Source organism: Bidens hawaiensis, unplaced genomic scaffold (genome assembly GCF_021521415.1).
Source record: "Bidens hawaiensis isolate Kalapana, Puna unplaced genomic scaffold, B.hawaiensis_p1.1 tig00010738_1, whole genome shotgun sequence".
Classification (NCBI taxonomy): Eukaryota; Viridiplantae; Streptophyta; class Magnoliopsida; order Asterales; family Asteraceae; genus Bidens; species Bidens hawaiensis.
The window spans coordinates 388,361-405,862 of record NW_027491823.1 but is presented as its reverse complement, the minus strand read 5'-3'; the positions used below and the strand labels follow the sequence as shown (position 1 = coordinate 405,862).

Here is a 17,502-nt window from a genome sequence, read left to right as displayed (position 1 = left end):
TGATAAGATGTGATATCCATACCATTCCAAGGTGTTGGAGTATTTATAGCCGAAGGTAGGTTTCCAAGCAGGTACAGCCAGCTGTATAATATTCCTTTTCTACCAACTGTGGGCTACGCACGTGCCATGCTGGTGGTTGGTGGGTAGGCAGCGGCTGATAGTGACATGGCCGGCTGTGTACTATTCCTTTTCCACCAACTGCAGGCTATGTACGTGCCACGACAAGGGTTGGTGAGTAGGCAGCGGCTGATAGTGACATTAAGTACTAGAGCGTGCTGCTCGTCGTACTGTTGTCAGTGAGCTGTCACCCTGTGATTGGTTCATGGGCTGCTTTGGTCAGATCTTGTCTATACCTTGGCAGGTATAGTACAAAAGATCCGCCAGAAGCGTACGGACTGGCTCATTTGGGCGGGAGTATTCCCGCCTTGCTCATTCTTTCTTCAGGTGACATTACTGAATTATTGAGAGTTAGTGCCTTGTGCGTGTAGCCTTACTATTAGTGCGGGTAGCCTCCGCTGATGGCTTGTATCCGCAGCTGCGGGAACAGGCGGGGTACCTCACCATTGGGAGGCTTTTCCTGCGGGAACAGCTGGCGTATGCGCGTAAGGTCTTCATCTCTCTGAGCATGGTGGGTCCTGCGGAACCAGTTGGTCTTTGCGCAGACGTCCCTCTTCAAGGTGAGTCTTGCGGGTCCAACTGGGCTCTGCTGGGACCTACCTCTTCAAGTCCCCCCAGTCCAATGTTCTTCTCATGAATTGTTAATAAGTGAGGTGAACTTTTGGACTTAAGCAAGGGGTTTTGAAAAGGGTTTTTAGTTTTAAGGTTGTCCGTGGGGATTCTTCCCGCGGTTTCCCTAATGTCACGTGCAGAAATTCCCGACTTTTCTGCTTGATCTTTGGTTATGATGCGGGTAGGTGTGTAACTTCCTCGTAAGTCAGGAGCGTTGAGTTTCACTTGTGTAGATTCTCTACGAGGTTTTGGTTGTTTGACATGGTAATCAATTATGTTAGACAACCAATTCCATCTTGGAGCTTCAAACAATCTAGTTCTCAACGTTCCTGCTATGCGGGGATGTTATTTCCCTTTCCACAAGCATGGCCCAGAAGATCCTTCTTGGTTTTAATTCCCTGCAAGTGCTAAGTATGTGAAGGGTTTCGCCTTGACACTGTACCCGCACTCGTCTTATAGTGACTTGACTTCCAAGTTATTCTTGGCTTCAAATCCCTTCAGGTGCTAAGTATGTGAAGGGTTTTGCCTTGACACTGTACCCGCACTTGTCTTACGGTTTCTTGGTTACCAAGGTATTCTTGGCTTCAATTCCCTGCAGGTGCTAAGTATGTGAAGGGTTTCGCCTTGACACTGTACCCGCACTTGTCTTACGGTTTCTTGGTTACCAAGGTAAGGGGGTATGTTCCCTCTTATTTTTGAATCTTTGAATCTTTTTGAATCTTTTTGATTTGCTTTATAAACGTTATATGACTTGATGCATATTATAGTTTAATTTGGAACTTGTTTTGCCTCATAAACAATATATGATTCGCTCATGCATACTTTAGTTTAACTTAGCAATTTTCCAAGTGTTTTGAATAAGTTAACCTTTCGATGCGCGGTTGTCAATAGGTTAATGTTCAGTTTCCATCATGATTGTGCGGGTAGGACCGTCACTTTCATTTAGTGGGATGACCAAACTTCACCTATAACTGACCTGCGTGAAGGTTTTCCTCATGTTTTCCTTAGAAATTTTTGCCGTTTCTTGTGTTTATGCGGGTTTTGCCGCCGTCCACACGCAACGACTTACTTCCCCACTTATTTATGCGGTGAATACCGGCATATCAGTGTTTTGAATAAGTATAAAGGTAAGACTATCAACACAATGTGATAAAGGAGAATCATTTCCATTAGAAGTGGCTCTAGGCCTTTTCTTTATAAGTTTGGAATTGATCTACATGTAACATTTGCGTAATTGAGCTCCATTCCATGTTCTTGGGATGGGGGTGCCATCGAGCCTTTCGAGCCGGTATGCGCCCTTTCCCAAAACTTCTTTGATAATGTATGCCCCTTCCCAGACCGAGGCCAGCTTTCCTGGGCGTTCTTGGTTCGAAGCCTCGTTGTTACGCAGTATGTAGTCTCCGACATTGAAGTTGCAGAGTTTTACCCGCGTGTTGTAGTACTTTTGCATTTGTCGCTTGTAGTTCTCTTCACGCGCTGCGGCTAAGTCTCTGCGTTCTTCGGTTAGCATAAGGTCTAACCGTCTTTCCGCATCATTGTCTTCTGGCTGAATCAAGACCCTTGGTGAGGGTAAACCAATTTCGACCGGGACCATGGCTTCAGTGCCATAAGTGAGGCTGAACGGGGTTTCTCCCGTACTGGCCTTTTTCAGTGTTTTGTTTGCCCAAAGGACGTGTGGAACTTCCTCCACCCAGCCAGATCTGTGTTCCAAGAGTCTTTTCTTTATGCCGTCGACGATGCTCTTATTTGCTTTTTCCACCTCACCATTACCTTGCGGGTGCGCCACTGAGGTAAAGGTGTGGGTGATTTGAAGTTCTTCCAGCCACTTTTGTAGCTTCTTGTCAGCAAAGTTGGTGCCGTTATCGCTCACCAAATTCTGGGGAAGTCCAAAACGAAAAATAATAAATTCCCAAATAATTTTTTTGATATGTTTTGCGGTTGTTTGGGCTAGGGTTTTTCTTCTATCCACTTGGTGAAGTAGTCGATGGCGACCACTAGAAACTGAACGTTCCCTGTTGCTGTGGGAAATGGGCCTGTCACATCGATGGCCCACTTCTGAAATGGCCATGAAGAGGTGACTGGAACAAGTTCATTCTTCGGGCGATGCGTGTTGGGTGCGTAGAGTTGGCAAGACCTACACTTTCTGATGTATGCCAGCGCATCCGTATGCATCCCCCGCCAAAAGTTTCCCGCGTTGTTTAGCTTAGCTACAACAGCGCGTGGACCTGCGTGTACTCCACAGATGCCCTCGTGCACTTCCCTTAGGAGGTAGCCAGCATCTTGGTTGTCCACGCATCTTAGGAGTGGGCCAAGAAAATTACGCCTGTAAAGGATGTCATCGATGAGTTGATAGTTCAGTGCTTTACAACGTATTTTTCTTGCCTGTGTTTTTGACTCTGGTAGTATACCCGCCGCAATGTAATTTATTATTGGTGTCATCCACGTTTATGTGTCGGTTTGGATGACACAGATTTCCTTGTGCGGGACTGATGGTGCTCCAAGGAGTTCAATGCGGATGTCCTTTCCCAAGTGGGTGAAGGCTAATGATGCAAGCTTGCTTAACGCATCCGGAGATTTTTTTTCGCTACGCTTGACGTGTATGACCTTACAATCGTTAAAGTCGTGCATAAGGGTTTTTGCTTGTGCGAGGTACAGGGCCATTGTGTCGTTCACGGCCGTGTACGTCCCGTTTATTTGGTTGGCTACTAACATGGAATCCACGTGGGCTTCCAAGTTTTTTACTCCCATCTTACGCGCAATTCTCAGCCCGGCCAAGAATGCTTCATACTCCGCTTCGTTATTTGTACTTGGAAAATCCAGTCGAATAGCGTAAGTGTATTCTTGGCCTGCTGGGTTGGTTAGTTTCAACCCTGCGCCTGAGCCCTCGTTGCTGGCTGCTCCATCAGTGTAGAGTCGCCAGACATCATCGATGTCCTGTGCTGGAGAGGGTTGAGCCTCCTCCTGGCACTCTTTCTCCCGCGAAGCGGGGACTTCTGCAATAAAGTCGGCCAAGACCTGGCCTTTTATGGCTGGCCTCGGCTTGTACTTTATCGCGTATTCTCCCAATTCTATTGCCCATTTGGCTAGGCGTCCTGACAATTCGGGTTTGCCTAGAACGTTTGCTAGTTTGAAGTTGGTGAGAATGGTGATTGGGTGACCTTGGAAATATCGTCTTAGCTTGCGTGAAGCCTGTACAAGTGCTAAGACTAATTTTTCCAGGGTAGAGTACCGGGTTTCTACGTCTGTTAGGACACAGCTAACATAGTAGATTGGCATCTGGATGCCTTTTCGCTCTACTAGCAGGACGGCCCCGGTTGCTCTATCTGTGGCGGAAAGGTATAGGATTAATTCCTCCCCCGCTTCTGGTGCTGTGAGCGTTGGGAGTTCGATCAAGTGTGACCGAATTTCCTGAAAAGCTGCTTCCGCTTCTGGTGTCCAGTGGAAGTGCATTTTCTTTAAACAGTTTCTCAACGTGGACACGAATGGGAACGACCTATCCGCATGGTTTGCCAAAAAGCGGTTAAGTGCGACTAGGCGTCCATTCAGTGTCTGAGCTTGCTTGATGGTAGTAGGTGATTCCATTTTGATAATGTCTTCGACCTTTTCAGGGTTCGCTCTGAAGCCATCTTTAGTAACAATGACTCCTAAGAACTTCCCTTCTTCCATCCCAAAGGAACACTTGCTCGGGTTGAGCTTCATGTTTATCTTTCTGAGCGTGTTGAAAGTTTCTTCGATGTCTTTCAACATCGAATCTGGGTCAGTGCTTTTGATGACCAAGTCATCCATGTAGGCTTCCAAGTTCCTCCCAATTTGGGCATGAAACTCTTTGTCCATCAGGCGTTGGTATGTGGACCCGGCATTCTTAAGTCCGAATGGCATCATTTGATAACAAAATGTGCCATCGGGCGTCCGAAATGCGGTTTTGTCCTGATCGTCAATGGCCATGTGGATTTGATGGTACCCATTATACGCATCAAGGAAGCATTTAAGGCGAAACGGTGCTAACGAATCTACCTTAAGATCAATTTCGGGTAACGGGTAACAATCTTTGGGGCATGCTTTGTTTAAGTCTTTGAAATCTATGCACATGCGCCATTGTTTGTTAGACTTCGGTACCATGACGGGATTTGCAACCCATGTTTGATATCTTCTAACGCGTACGATGCCCGCGTCAAGGAGTTCCTTGACTTGGGTTCTACACGCGTTAGCTTGTTCCGCCCCCATTACTCTGCGCTTTTGTATGACTGGCGTAAAAGCCGGGTCACACTTGAGCTTATGCTCTGCCTTACTTCGAGGTACACCAGTCATGTCAGCTGGTGTCCACGCGAAGATGTCAGCGTTTTTTTGTAGTAAGCGTTTGAGTAAGTTGCGCGTAGGATCAGTGACTTTTGGGCCAATGGTAACAGCCTGGTCAGGGTATTTGCCATTGAAGGCCCATTCTTCTGGTTCGGTGATGGTTGGTTTAGCCATCTTTGGTTTGGGTTTTGATAAGACAGATGCGATGCATACCTGGGGAATACCAGTGATCATCGCTACACCCTCAGCTGTTGGCCATCCCATCATGCCGTGGACTGAAGATACCACGGCATTGAATCTTGCCATCCCGTCTCTCCCGAAGAGAATGTCGTATGTGTGGTGTGGCTTCCTCATTACGACAAAGTCCACGTCTTCTGTGCGGGAGTGTTTTCCGTCTGTGAGAATGACGGGGAAAGATAGGATACCCAGAGGGTGTTTGTGCTACCGTCTAACCCTTCCATCGAGGCGTAGACCGTTTCCAGGCGTTCCTTGTCTTCGTCGTCTAGCTTGTCGAAGAACTGCCTGTACATAACCGTTGACGAGGCGCCGTTGTCAGCAAGAGTGCGGGAAGTGATGTAGTGCCCCAGCTGGCTTTTGATGACGATAGGGCCTTCTTTGCTGGGTCCTCCTGGCACTCGCGGGAAGCGCACCTCAGCTTCCTTCCACGCGCATGGTTCTGTCGTTCGTCTTTTTCTTCCTCTGACGTTACTATGAACCATGTGGATGCTGATGTCAACGGGCTTTCGTCCGTTGCTTTTGTATCGGTTATCATTCTTCCCTCCATTCTTGATTGATGCCACAAGGTGTGTAAGTTTTCCATCCTTGACGAATGTTTCAACAATATCCCTCAAGGATATACACTCCTCAGTGGTGTGACCCTTTGTCCCGTGGAAGTCACAGGATTTGCTCTGATCCACGTTATGTCGCTGCCGGACCATTGGAGCTTTTGGCCATGGGAGTTTTTCGGTGGCAAATATCTCCGTGACGCTTTTGGTGAGTGGCGTCCACCGGGGGTTTCGGCTTGATGGGTGCGTGTTATCCCTTCCGCCTACTAGAGGGCGAGAGCTGGATGAGGTGTCAAAGTTTACCCTTGACTGCCAAATACCTAGCTTCCTCTTTTTGTTTTGCCGGGCGGTCCGGACGTTGTTTTCTCTAGTCCTCTGCGTGTAGAGGTTTGTACTCTGGGGAAGATCCCTACCCAGTTGCTTCTCCGTTTCGGCAAAGCGCTTGGCCCCCGTCATGATGGCATCCCATGTGGATGGCATGCCATCTTTACCTGTCAACGTGCGGATAAGCTCTGGGTATTCGGCGCCCTGGATGAAAGCGGCTGCGAACAAGATCTTCGCTTATGGTGCCCAGACTCAGCTTTTTCGAGTTGAAGCGAGTGATGAAGTCTAGTAAAGATTCATCCTCTTCTCTAACGCAGTTGAGGATCGTCCACTGCTCTTCAGTATATTTCCTCTGTTGGCTGAAGTGTTGGCTGAACTTGTGTTGGAAGTCCGCCCAATCATAGATGTGGTGGACCGGTAAACGATCAAACCACGCCCTGGCCGCTCCAACCAGCGTCATCTGGAACATATAACACCACGTGGGTTCCGTCCAGTTGCTGACGGTTGCCCCCGCTATGAATCTGTTCAAGTGATCATCTGGGTCGGATATACCATCATAAGTGCCTATGTTGGACATCTGTTTGGCACTCTTCGGGGCGATTGCTTCCGCAATGTCCCTTGCAAACTTGGACGTTCCCGCATTTGCAACAGTTGGTCTAGAGGTTTTGGAGAAGTCACGTGGGTTTCCCCCCGTGTTCCTTGGTTTGAAGGTTTCTCCAAAATCCCTTCTTGGTTGGAAGTCCGTTTCCTTGCGCTTCCCTTTCGCCCTACGACGAGGGTTTGCGTCACTGTCGGACTCCTCCCAATCATTATCCAAGTACTCGCACTCATTGCTCATGTTGAGCTGTTGAGTGTTTCCGAACTCGTCAGCCTGTTGGAGTGAACATAAGCGTTCATCCAACTCAGCTTGGAATTCCTTCTGACGTGCTTCCGCCCACGCTTTAACTTGATCAAGTGTTTGGCAGGGGAGCCTCGTCTGTTGTCTCTCCAACTGGGTATCGGTGAATCCCAGTGAAGGATTGTTTACTGCACTTGCCCCGGCTTGGGTAACCGGGGTAGTGTTCGTAAAAATTGTGTACTCGCCGGTGTTCCCCCCAGTAGCTGGAGTTGTGGTTACCGGGGTTTCTTGGTCACTCGCTGGTCTTGGCACCGGAGTAACCTTAACCATCTTTCCAGAGGTTTTGAAAAAACTGAGAAAATTAGTTCTAGCTTTTATGCACGGATGGCGCCAATGAAGAAACACTAAGTGACCCCGGCAGATTACGGATAATCTTAGGGTCAAGTAGATGTTTCCCACGAGGGTTAGGTCCGGCAAAGATGGTTATTCTTCTGATGACCTGCAAAACAGACACCGTGAGCTCGTCACTGAGAAGGGGGGGAAGGAAGAAACACTAAGTGACCCCGGCAGATTACGGATAATCTTAGGGTCAAGTAGATGTTTCCCACGAGGGTTAGGTCCGGCAAAGATGGTTATTCTTCTGATGACCTGCAAAACAGACACCGTGAGCTCGTCACTGAGAAGGGGGGGAACGAAGAAACACTAAGTGACCCCGGCAGATTACGGATAATCTTAAGGTCAAGTAGATGTTTCCCACGAGGGTTAGGTCCGGCAAAGATGGTTATTCTTCTGATGACCTGCAAAACAGACACCGTGAGCTCGTCACTGAGAAGGGGGGGTACCTCCTTGTGACCACCCTCCGGCGTGAGAATCAGACTAGATTGCTCTGAATATAAATGTATATTAAGAGAAATAGCTAAAGCAGATAAGATATGTGATGGTATAAGATAGTATATGATAAGATGTGATATCCATACCGTTCCAAGGTGTTGGAGTATTTATAGCCGAAGGTAGGTTTTCAAGCAGGTACAGCCAGCTGTATAATATTCCTTTTCTACCAACTGTGGGCTACGCACGTGTCATGCTGGTGGTTGGTGGGTAGCCAGCTGGCCCAACCTAGTCGTACAGAGTCTTTAAGCGCCTCTACGTTTTCTCTAGTCCCGGGAAAACTCACCCGCCTGAAGGTACACTGATGATAAAACCCGATTGCCCACATGATCGAATTGGAGATCATCAAGATCCCAATAGGAGCGTTCTTCGGGATATTTATTTGGCTTTGAGTTGGTCAGGTTTGAGCACAAAGAAAATTGACCCAATAACCGACCCAAATAAAATCGGGTTGTTTGGATTTCGGGTTAAATAGACGGCTAAATTCGAGTCGGTTTCAGGTTTAACAAGTTTAAATAATATATTCTTGTTTATCTATTTGTTGAACTCCATCCATGGAATTATAAAGTGGTTTTCATTATTTAAATTGGTTTCATTATCTAAACTCTAAAGCATCCTGAAATATTAATTATACCCGTAACGATTTAGCCTATTCGGTACGGCTGCTGATACTCACTTTTGTTGAATTTCGGTACAAGTACAATCGGGTGATACGGGTACGTTTGGTGTATTGTACATGTTAGGAATATATAGGGGGTTTAATTGAGATTTTTTGTATTTAATATATAAAATCAATTATCTAACCTTGTTATTATTGAACAAGTACCAAACGTTTCTTTAATATTAAATAATATAACATCCAAGACTCGAACCAACAAACAAATCACTTAAATTCGGCGATCGAGTTAGGGTTTCTCAATATTATCTTATCATTACCTCGGCGACCAATTTGGACATTCGGTACCCGTCACGTACCTGTGCAAGTACCAATACCCGAACTAGTTCATGTTGTGTGTTACTCGCACTAGTACTGGTTTCATGATTGTTGAAGATTTGGAAATAAAAAATCAAAGTGGTACAAAAACAGGCATCGTACAGAAATACCCGTATCATACCGAAAAATTTGATAGAAGTATTGATAAATGTTTTTATTGATTTTTAGTATGAATACAAGTATTGTCCTAAACTCATCCCTAGCTTGCATGATGGTTTTTTTGAGGTCAAACTTTATAGTAAACGAGTCTTCACAATACACAAATTCTACTTTCTTGATGGATATATCAAGCATAATCACATCCTTGATTGATTCATTCTTTTACTATATGGGAGTTTTAAGCATAGAGATTTAATATAACAATACATTTTTCTTATACATACGTAAAAACAAATATTGTGTTTATATTTAGGGCCCCTTATATTTATCACGCAATAATATGTGAAGCTTCCTTCGTATTCGTACTACTTGACTTCGTCGTTGTCCTCGCCTTCTTCACAGCTTCACTAAGCAACACAACAGTACAACAACCACCCCTGAATTCTTTCTATAAATACCTCTCAAACATTCTCACTCTTCATTCATCTCCTTTAAGCTTCTCTTTCTTTTCTAAATAGAGAAAACCTCACATTAACACAAAATCTTCATATCATCATCATACAACTTATAGCAATGGAAAAGGTACACATCTTTTTAATAATCCAAATCCATTAATCTTATTATTATTATTTATTTTTATTTCTCTTTTTTTAAATAAGTTTACTGAAATTCATGTAATTAAAATGTTTTTGCAGCAAAAGATTGTGGTGAAGGTGAGCATGAACAGCGACAAGAAAACCTGTAAAGCTCTCAAGATTGCCCTCGGTATCTCCGGTAAGATTACGTTCTCATTAAACTCTGCTAATGTTTTTTTACCGAACTGTAAACTTTTATAAACAAAGCAACTGAAAGAACCGAGCCCTCTCCACAACCTAGCTAATTTATTATCTAATAGTTTTTAATTTTAAATATTAACAAAAGCACTCAATGATAATTTTATAAATTTGTCTAACAGGAGTCGAATCAGGGGGTTTTGTGGGATCAGATAAAGAGCAGATAGAGGTGAAGGGTGCGGGTATTGACTTGGTTGAACTCACAACCTTACTAAGAAAGAATGTTGGATACACGCAGCTAATTAGCGTTGGTCCGGCTGATGCAAAGAAGCCGAAACGAAGGAATCGAAGCCCGCAGAGCCGGTAGTTCAAGTGGATCCTTATCAGTACTACTACTATAATAACTATGTCGTGCCATACTATTATCCTGTGTATTAATATTCAGATTTCATAAGCTAAAAACAGAGCAATGAAACAGAGGACCGACATTTGGTTTCAGTTTCATGTAAATAGTGTTTTTAAGGTTAAACCGAATTCATCTTTTGTTTTGTTGTGACAAGATCATATGTTTTGATGGGAGAAAATTTAATAAAAGTAATTCAAGTTAGTTGAAATTTTGTGTGTTTGCAAACGTGCCATTTCTTTTTATGGTAACACTTATTTAATTTCATATACTTTTAACGAATTGTTCTAAATTAAAAATATAACACATGATGAAAAAATAGTTTTCATAATAAATATATACTTTTCTCTTTAAATTGTAACAATGGCATACAACAACTTATAGGACGCTAAAACACCAAAACTCTATTCGGATTTGAATCTTATCTAACATGTTTGCAATAGTGATATACAGACTTTTTATTTAGACTGATAAGTCGTTTCATGAATACGTTGAGAGTTATGACTCTGTTTATCTATATAATTTCATATCACTTTTGTGTTAAACCTTTTTTATACCGTTTTTGTGTTGGTTTTAATTATGAAATTATTACTAAGTCAAATTCGATTGTTTGAAAAATAATTTGATAGTAATCGATATTGATTCCTAAACCTTTTATAAAAAAAATTATTTGTTATTTGACCTCCATATTCATATTTTACCACTTTTAACATTTCCAATCGTAACGCCCTGCTTGCGGTGCACGCATATAATGTATATATGTGTGAATCGTCGGGTGGGCAAAAGCGAAATTGCACTAATTTTGACGTTATTTTACTAATATCGTGAAAATAACGTTAAAAGTGGCGGAAGGTTAATCAGGCATCATGTGGTGGCGTTGATAGCCGAAAGACAAGGGTACATGCACCAATCGATCGGTGTCCCAATGGTTGAGTGTTATGTGTCTTATGTCCAAGGCTTGATGCAAAACTACTATCGAGCAGGGGGTCTCACCGAAAGCAGCCTCTCTATCCCTATGGGGTAGAGGTAAGGCTGTCTACATCTTACCCTCCTCAGACCCTACCATAGCTTTGCTATTTGTGGGATATACCGAGTACGATGATGATGATGAACATTTCCAATCGTAAACAAAAAAACCAAAATAAATGTTTCAGATTCATTTGTGACCAGAATTTTGTTGTGCCGACTATACGTAAGTAATTGATTAGCAATGTTTATTGGTTGCGATTATAAATAGTGTAGCTTTAATGATTTTCTATTTTTTATTCTATTTGAATGTATTAAAATTTTGAAACGTCACCATATAATAATAATAATAATAATAATAATAATAATAATAATAATAATAAACATGTAAGTTTCAAATTACAACCAAATAAAAGGAAATTGTACCCCAAACTTCCTGTTTTGTTAATCTAGCAAACTACTTCGAATCTTCGATATGCCAAATCAACTTATGAGAAATCAGTTATTTGTTTAAACTTTAAAATGAATTAAAGTACTATTGACTTTATAGCTTACTAAAAAGTAATGACATTTTGATCCTATCAAATTCATTAGTATCTTACAATATTATACGATAATAATAATTTATTTTATTTTATTGACTTCAAGTCTTCAATTAAATATGTACTAGACGCGTAGATCCCAAGTCAAAAAGTCCACCCCGTGTGAAATCGGACGTTTTGTCGCCAACAACTTATCAAATAGTTTGGAAATTTCTCTCCTATTATCTTAATATCTTTTATCAAAATAATAACTTTATAACTTGATTAACTTCAACAAATATATGTTGTTTTTAGGTATTAAATAATTGCATAAACTAAAGTGTGTGTGAATTTGTACGTTAAAGTGTTTATATATTTATACTAATAAAGAGCTACATACTCAAGTTATATGAATTATGATAAATATATATATGCAATTATTCAATAAAGAACTAACCTGGAAATTTTCATTATGACATCTCAATTGAAGAAGAGGGTCGAAAAGATGACGCCGACTAGTTTCTTTATTGCCAATAATCCATTGAGTCCGAGCAGATTAATAGTATGGTCTACTATATACATTATGAAGCCTTAGGGAAGCAATATTTTTTGTACTTTGGTATAGAAATAGCTACGATATGAGATCAAATTGGGATTTATAAAGCAACAATTACTAAAGGGTTGCAATTGCAATGAAATTCTGTTGAAAGGTAGATGCAATGAAAAAATGGTTGAACTTTATTATTAAAATCGATTTGCCACGGTACCGGTACAACGCAACACGTATATTGTCTATGATACTAAAATTTGCTTTATTTTGTATGAAAGTCAGTTTTAATAAAAATATATTGAAACATTGTAAAAAAGATACTAAAAATGAGAGAACTACTATTTTCGTTCATGTGATTTGTTCAAATTTGTTGTTTAGCCGAAAAGTTTAAAGTTTATGGTTTCTATTCATAGAATATCATTTTCGTTGCACTTTCCGTCCCTATGGGTTGTAAAAATCTGCTATTTCAGTCCAAAATATGTTAACGAGAATGACGAAAAATGCAACGAAAATGAAGCTCTGGAAGAAAATAGCAAATGCTAAAATTTTGGATTGAAATAACAAATTCCTACCGACCCGGTTCCTAAATTTTATTAACCAAACCCGAAACTGGTTCATACCCGGTTTCGGTTCCTGAAATCAGTTTACCCGGGGCATATGATTCTGATTAGGCTAACATGAGCCCAAGTGCCCAACACGTCTTTTAACTCCTTTTCCTTGCAATGGACCTTTTAGCCTTTTAGGTGGGCTGCATAGTTAACCAACGAATTAAAATGAACTAATCCATTTGATCATACTATTCGATCAATAACTCAATAAGTATTGATTAACTAATTCATAGTCCATTTAATTCATACCTGCTTCACATATTAATTTAATCCATTAAACAATTTGCTCTAGTCATCACGTAAAGCATCTTGTTATTAAATGACATGCACCATTTCAAATGAGTTTTTTTACTTAAATTGATATAGGTGTTATTGAATATGATGTAAACTGTAAAGTCTACCATCGATCTATGCCGCCATCTTATCTATTTAGATCGTTTTAGCTCATTTTCTCTGTAACCTATCAAATATAAAAATGAGTTAGTATAGTATATTTTATATCGATATTGATCCATTTAATAACTACTAATATGTAAACACAAGTACCTAAAATGCACCAATCAGATTTCATTTACAAAGCCAATGGCCATTATACAGATTACGAGTACATCTAATTTCCTCCAATTAAGAATACTAATTACTAAATCAAGCTAACTAACACAAATAATATACAAAATATTTTACATCTAATATAATTGAGCAACAATTCAGTACCCTATGTAAGCATATATTATCATAAAAATTGCACACAATCAATAAAATCGAAAACTTTGATTATGTGAATGTGTTACACATATTTAATAGTGAATAACTGATACAAAACCACATAAATTTCATGTAATGTTGACTAACTGATTCCTACTTGTGGTGTAGTAGTGTCACATAGTACACTTAGGATCTTAACTACCTTGATTCCTACTCCTGTTAGAACCAATTACTATACCTAGCATATAAAAGGTTTCCACCAATAAAGCCTATTATCAACCCACTTCCAACACCTAAGAATACGATTATCCAATCAATTTTGTCACTTGGCGGGAGAGACTCAGACCGACTGCTTGTTTGTGCAAGCATTGACGTCTTTAAACTTCGGCAATCCTTGGATAATGGCGGTCCACACAGTCTAGGATTACCCTTGTAGGAGCTGTTATCAAATGTACTAAATTGCTTTCCTTGAGGTATACGCCCTTCAAGATGGTTGAAAGAAACATTAAAACTTTCAAGGAAGCCAAGTTGCGACAATTCTTGAGGAATTGTACCGGATAACTCATTTTTCGAGAGGTCCAAAGACTCTAGGTTCTTTAAGTTTCCTAGAGATGGCGGCACAAGACCAATAAAATGATTGTTTGAAAGGTTAAGAGACTCAAGCCCACCAAGATCTTGAAGTGACTGTGGGATATGGCCTTCAAAGTTGTTACAAGAGAAGTCTATAGATGTGAAGATATTTAGAACTTTTTGGTACTCTCTCTTGACATCCTTGTTTGTTAGCGTCATCGAGTATGGATAATCAAAAGGCACAAGTTGATCGAAGGGGATATCAAAACCCATAGGAGATGATTTGTCAACGTAAACGGATTTCATTTCATTCCACGTTTGGAATAACTTGTCAGGCAATTGACCACTAAAACTGTTGTTGGAAAGGTCTATGATCCGCAACTTGTGGAATTGTGGCCTATTCATCATGGGACCTTGAATTCGACCATAAAGTTTATTGGACCTCAAAATAAGCACTTTCAACTTGGGAAGATTTCCCAACCAAAAGGGAAAATTATCTTCAAGAGAGTTATCTCCAAGATTGAGAAACTCTAAATTGGTGCAATTGGCCAATGATTTAAACATCCGACCCATTAACTGATTTTCGCTCAAATCAATCCTCTTCAGCAGACTTCCATGGCTGATTGTATCCATGATTGGACCATGAAAATTATTTCGTCTCAAATTCAAAACAAACGTGTTGCTTAAGTTGCCTAGACATGGAGGAAGGGTTCCCGTAAGGTAGTTAGAAGACAAATCTAACACTCGTAGTGATTTAACCTTACACATTAATAACGGTATTACACCACTTAGATTATTGTTTGAGACATCATAAACAATCGTGCCGTGTGGTGGAACTGGCAGTGGTCCTCGTAGCTGAATGTACGAGATTTCGAATGATTGCAAATGCTTCCATGGGAGAAACTGAGGAAGTCCATGAAAGCCGGTAATGAAATTATTAGAAAGGCCAATAAGGTGTAATGTTTCTAGGCTATTATTCCAAATCCACTCTGGTACTAGGCCTTCAATTTTATTTTGGTACAAGAATAAGCCTATCATTTTGTTTTGGAAACGCAAAAACGACAGAAACTCCTTTAGGTTGCATGATGACAGTCCAAGATTTTTCAGTTCTGGCAGGGTGTCATCAGTGTAGTTATCTGTGGCGAAAAATGATATCTTGTTGTAGCTTAAATACAAAGCTTTAAGTTTGTTGAGTCCTACAAACGTGTCTAGGTCTACCCTGCCGCTAAAGTTGTTATGATCTAGACCAAGATATTGAACACTTTTGAAATTGGAAAAGGAGCTTAATAGTTGTCCTTGCAATTGGTTTCTTCCTAAATCTATCACACTTAGTTGGGTAAGGTTCATAAACGAAGATGGGATGTGACCAAAAATATAATTATCTGTGATTGAGATGATTCTAAGTGTTGTTAGATTTGCAAGAGAGGATGGGATTTCATCGTATATGTACATACTATCAAAATGCAACTCGTTAAGCTTACTCAGTTTGCTAAGCCAATGGGGCAGTCTCTCGTTCTCGAAATGGTTATCACTAAGTTCCAAAACATTTAGTTTTGAAAGACTTTCTAGTGAAGGAACAAAACCTGTAAGCCTATTTAGACCAACATCCAAGTGGCTTAGTTGTGTCATGTTAGAGAGTGAACGTGGAATGGGGCCGGAGAAAAAACACTTATGGAGGGACAAGTATACCAAATGCTTTAGTTTTGTAATCGATTCTAGTATAATCCCAGCAAAACCTGTTGAACCCAAATCAAGATGTTCAAGTAAGGTGCTATTATGAAATGCATGCAAAGAACCAGTGAGGCTAGGATTCTTTGCTACGCTTAGAAACTTCAATTGTGGTAAGTGAAATATAGCTACCAGGAATTCATCCCGAAGCTGAAAATCTTCGAGATAAACTGACCGCAAAGAAGAAAAGTTGGCCAAGAAACTAGGTACGGAAGAACTAACGTTAATCCTTGAGAGATGGAGCTCTTCGAGTCTAGTCAAGTTTTGCACTAGATTCTCAAGGCTAGGACTTTCAAGCTTTAACCGATTCCATGACATATGTAATGAAGACAAATGCACCAAGTGCGATATTTCTATTGGAATTTGGCCACTAAAGCTAGAACTAGAAAGATCGAGGCTTCTTAATTTGTTAAGACGAGCTATCCCTGACGGGATTTGAGAGTTAGCAAAATCGTTCATGGAGAGGTTGAGTATTTGAAGATGAACAAGGTTAAAGAGGGTACTGTTAGAGTTTATTGGTCCATGGAGATAGCTTTGGCTTAAGTCAAGCCCGATCACATGGCCGTCATTGCTACACAACACACCACCCCAAATACAACAATCAGAACCACCATTATCTGATGCATTGCTAGTGATCTTCATCCAAGAGTCTATCTTTGGAGCTAAACCGATATGAAAAGACGTATTATTACCTTGATGAAGAAAGCTTTGATGGAATTCAAGCAAAGATAAGCATTCTTCATCATGGCTTAATAACGATCCACTACACGTGGGAAATAATAGTAAGTATATAAAAGCGATCGTTTGCTTGAAGGTTGTTGCTGCAACAAAAATAAGACCAATGATAGTGAATGGACTGGTTAGGCTAAGAGGCTTCAAGGGTTCAGGTTAGCCTAACGCAGGTCGTGGTGTCCCTCTACGTTTGCAAAACGTAGAAGGAGGTTCACTAGTTAGTTGTTTGTTGTTATAGTTCACCAAGGGATCGAAACCATGATGTTTGGAATCGGTTTTAGGATGATGTTCTTGGTGAAGCTATGATATTTGTGAAGTGAGAAAGGAATAAGCAAAGTGTATATTCCTCAAGAGAGAAGAGAAGATCAAGGAGCATGTATTAGCTCCAGGTCTGTTGTCTTGTGTTTATAGCTAAGCATCTCTTATATAAGTGAGGAGATGTAAGCCTTTCAGTTCAGATGTAACTAAACTAGTTAACCTCTTGTTTGCATAGAGAGTTGACCATTGTTGGGCGGGAAGCTTTGGACCGCTGGTCCATATATAAAATAATAATACTTTATCTGAGTAAGTACTTTGGTCAGAGGGGACATGGATGTGAATAGTGATGTGACATTGTACTTTAGCATGTGGATGCTTGTTTCCATAAGTTTGGGCGGGAAACGAAGCTTTTAACCTTTTAACCCTTTTAGCTTTAACGTGTTTCAGTCATTTTATTATTTCCTTGGGCTACCCCCGTCATCAAAGGTGAAGGCCATGATCAACAGGAGTAAAGTAAGATATTGTAGTGTCTATAGATGTGCAATGTAAGGTGTTTATATATAACAAGACGGTCAATGATAGTTGGGATGTATTAATGGTGAAAAGGAAGTTTGTGGCCATGGTTATTGCCTTTGCACCCAGGTTAAAAATGCACTTAACAAGGGCTGCTACTCTAAAATAATGATTTCGTTTCTAACTGGTTTGATACACATGTGGTGATTAATAGTTAAGCAC

General features: G+C 40.9%; 1 protein-coding gene and 1 pseudogene across 2 annotated transcripts; one reads left to right on the top strand and one right to left on the bottom strand.

Moving 5' to 3' along the window:
* The first annotated feature begins 9,122 nt into the window (after positions 1–9,122).
* Positions 9,123–10,308, top strand: LOC143536120 (heavy metal-associated isoprenylated plant protein 16-like; annotated as a pseudogene). Its single transcript, XR_013135833.1, has 3 exons — positions 9,123–9,535; positions 9,649–9,727; positions 9,909–10,308. The product of XR_013135833.1 is annotated as a heavy metal-associated isoprenylated plant protein 16-like (transcript).
* A 3,390-nt stretch (positions 10,309–13,698) lies between these two features.
* LOC143536164 (receptor-like protein 7) lies at positions 13,699–16,547 on the bottom strand. Its single transcript, XM_077030217.1, has one exon. It carries the CDS (start codon positions 16,417–16,419, stop codon positions 13,699–13,701), a length of 2,721 nt encoding a protein of 906 aa, XP_076886332.1. The 5' UTR covers positions 16,420–16,547.
* Positions 16,548–17,502: the final 955 nt, after the last annotated feature.

Coding starts and splice junctions, on each gene's coding strand:
- LOC143536164 (XM_077030217.1), bottom strand. CDS start 16,419: ATGAAGATCACTAGCAATGCATCAGATAATGGTGGTTCTGATTGTTGT.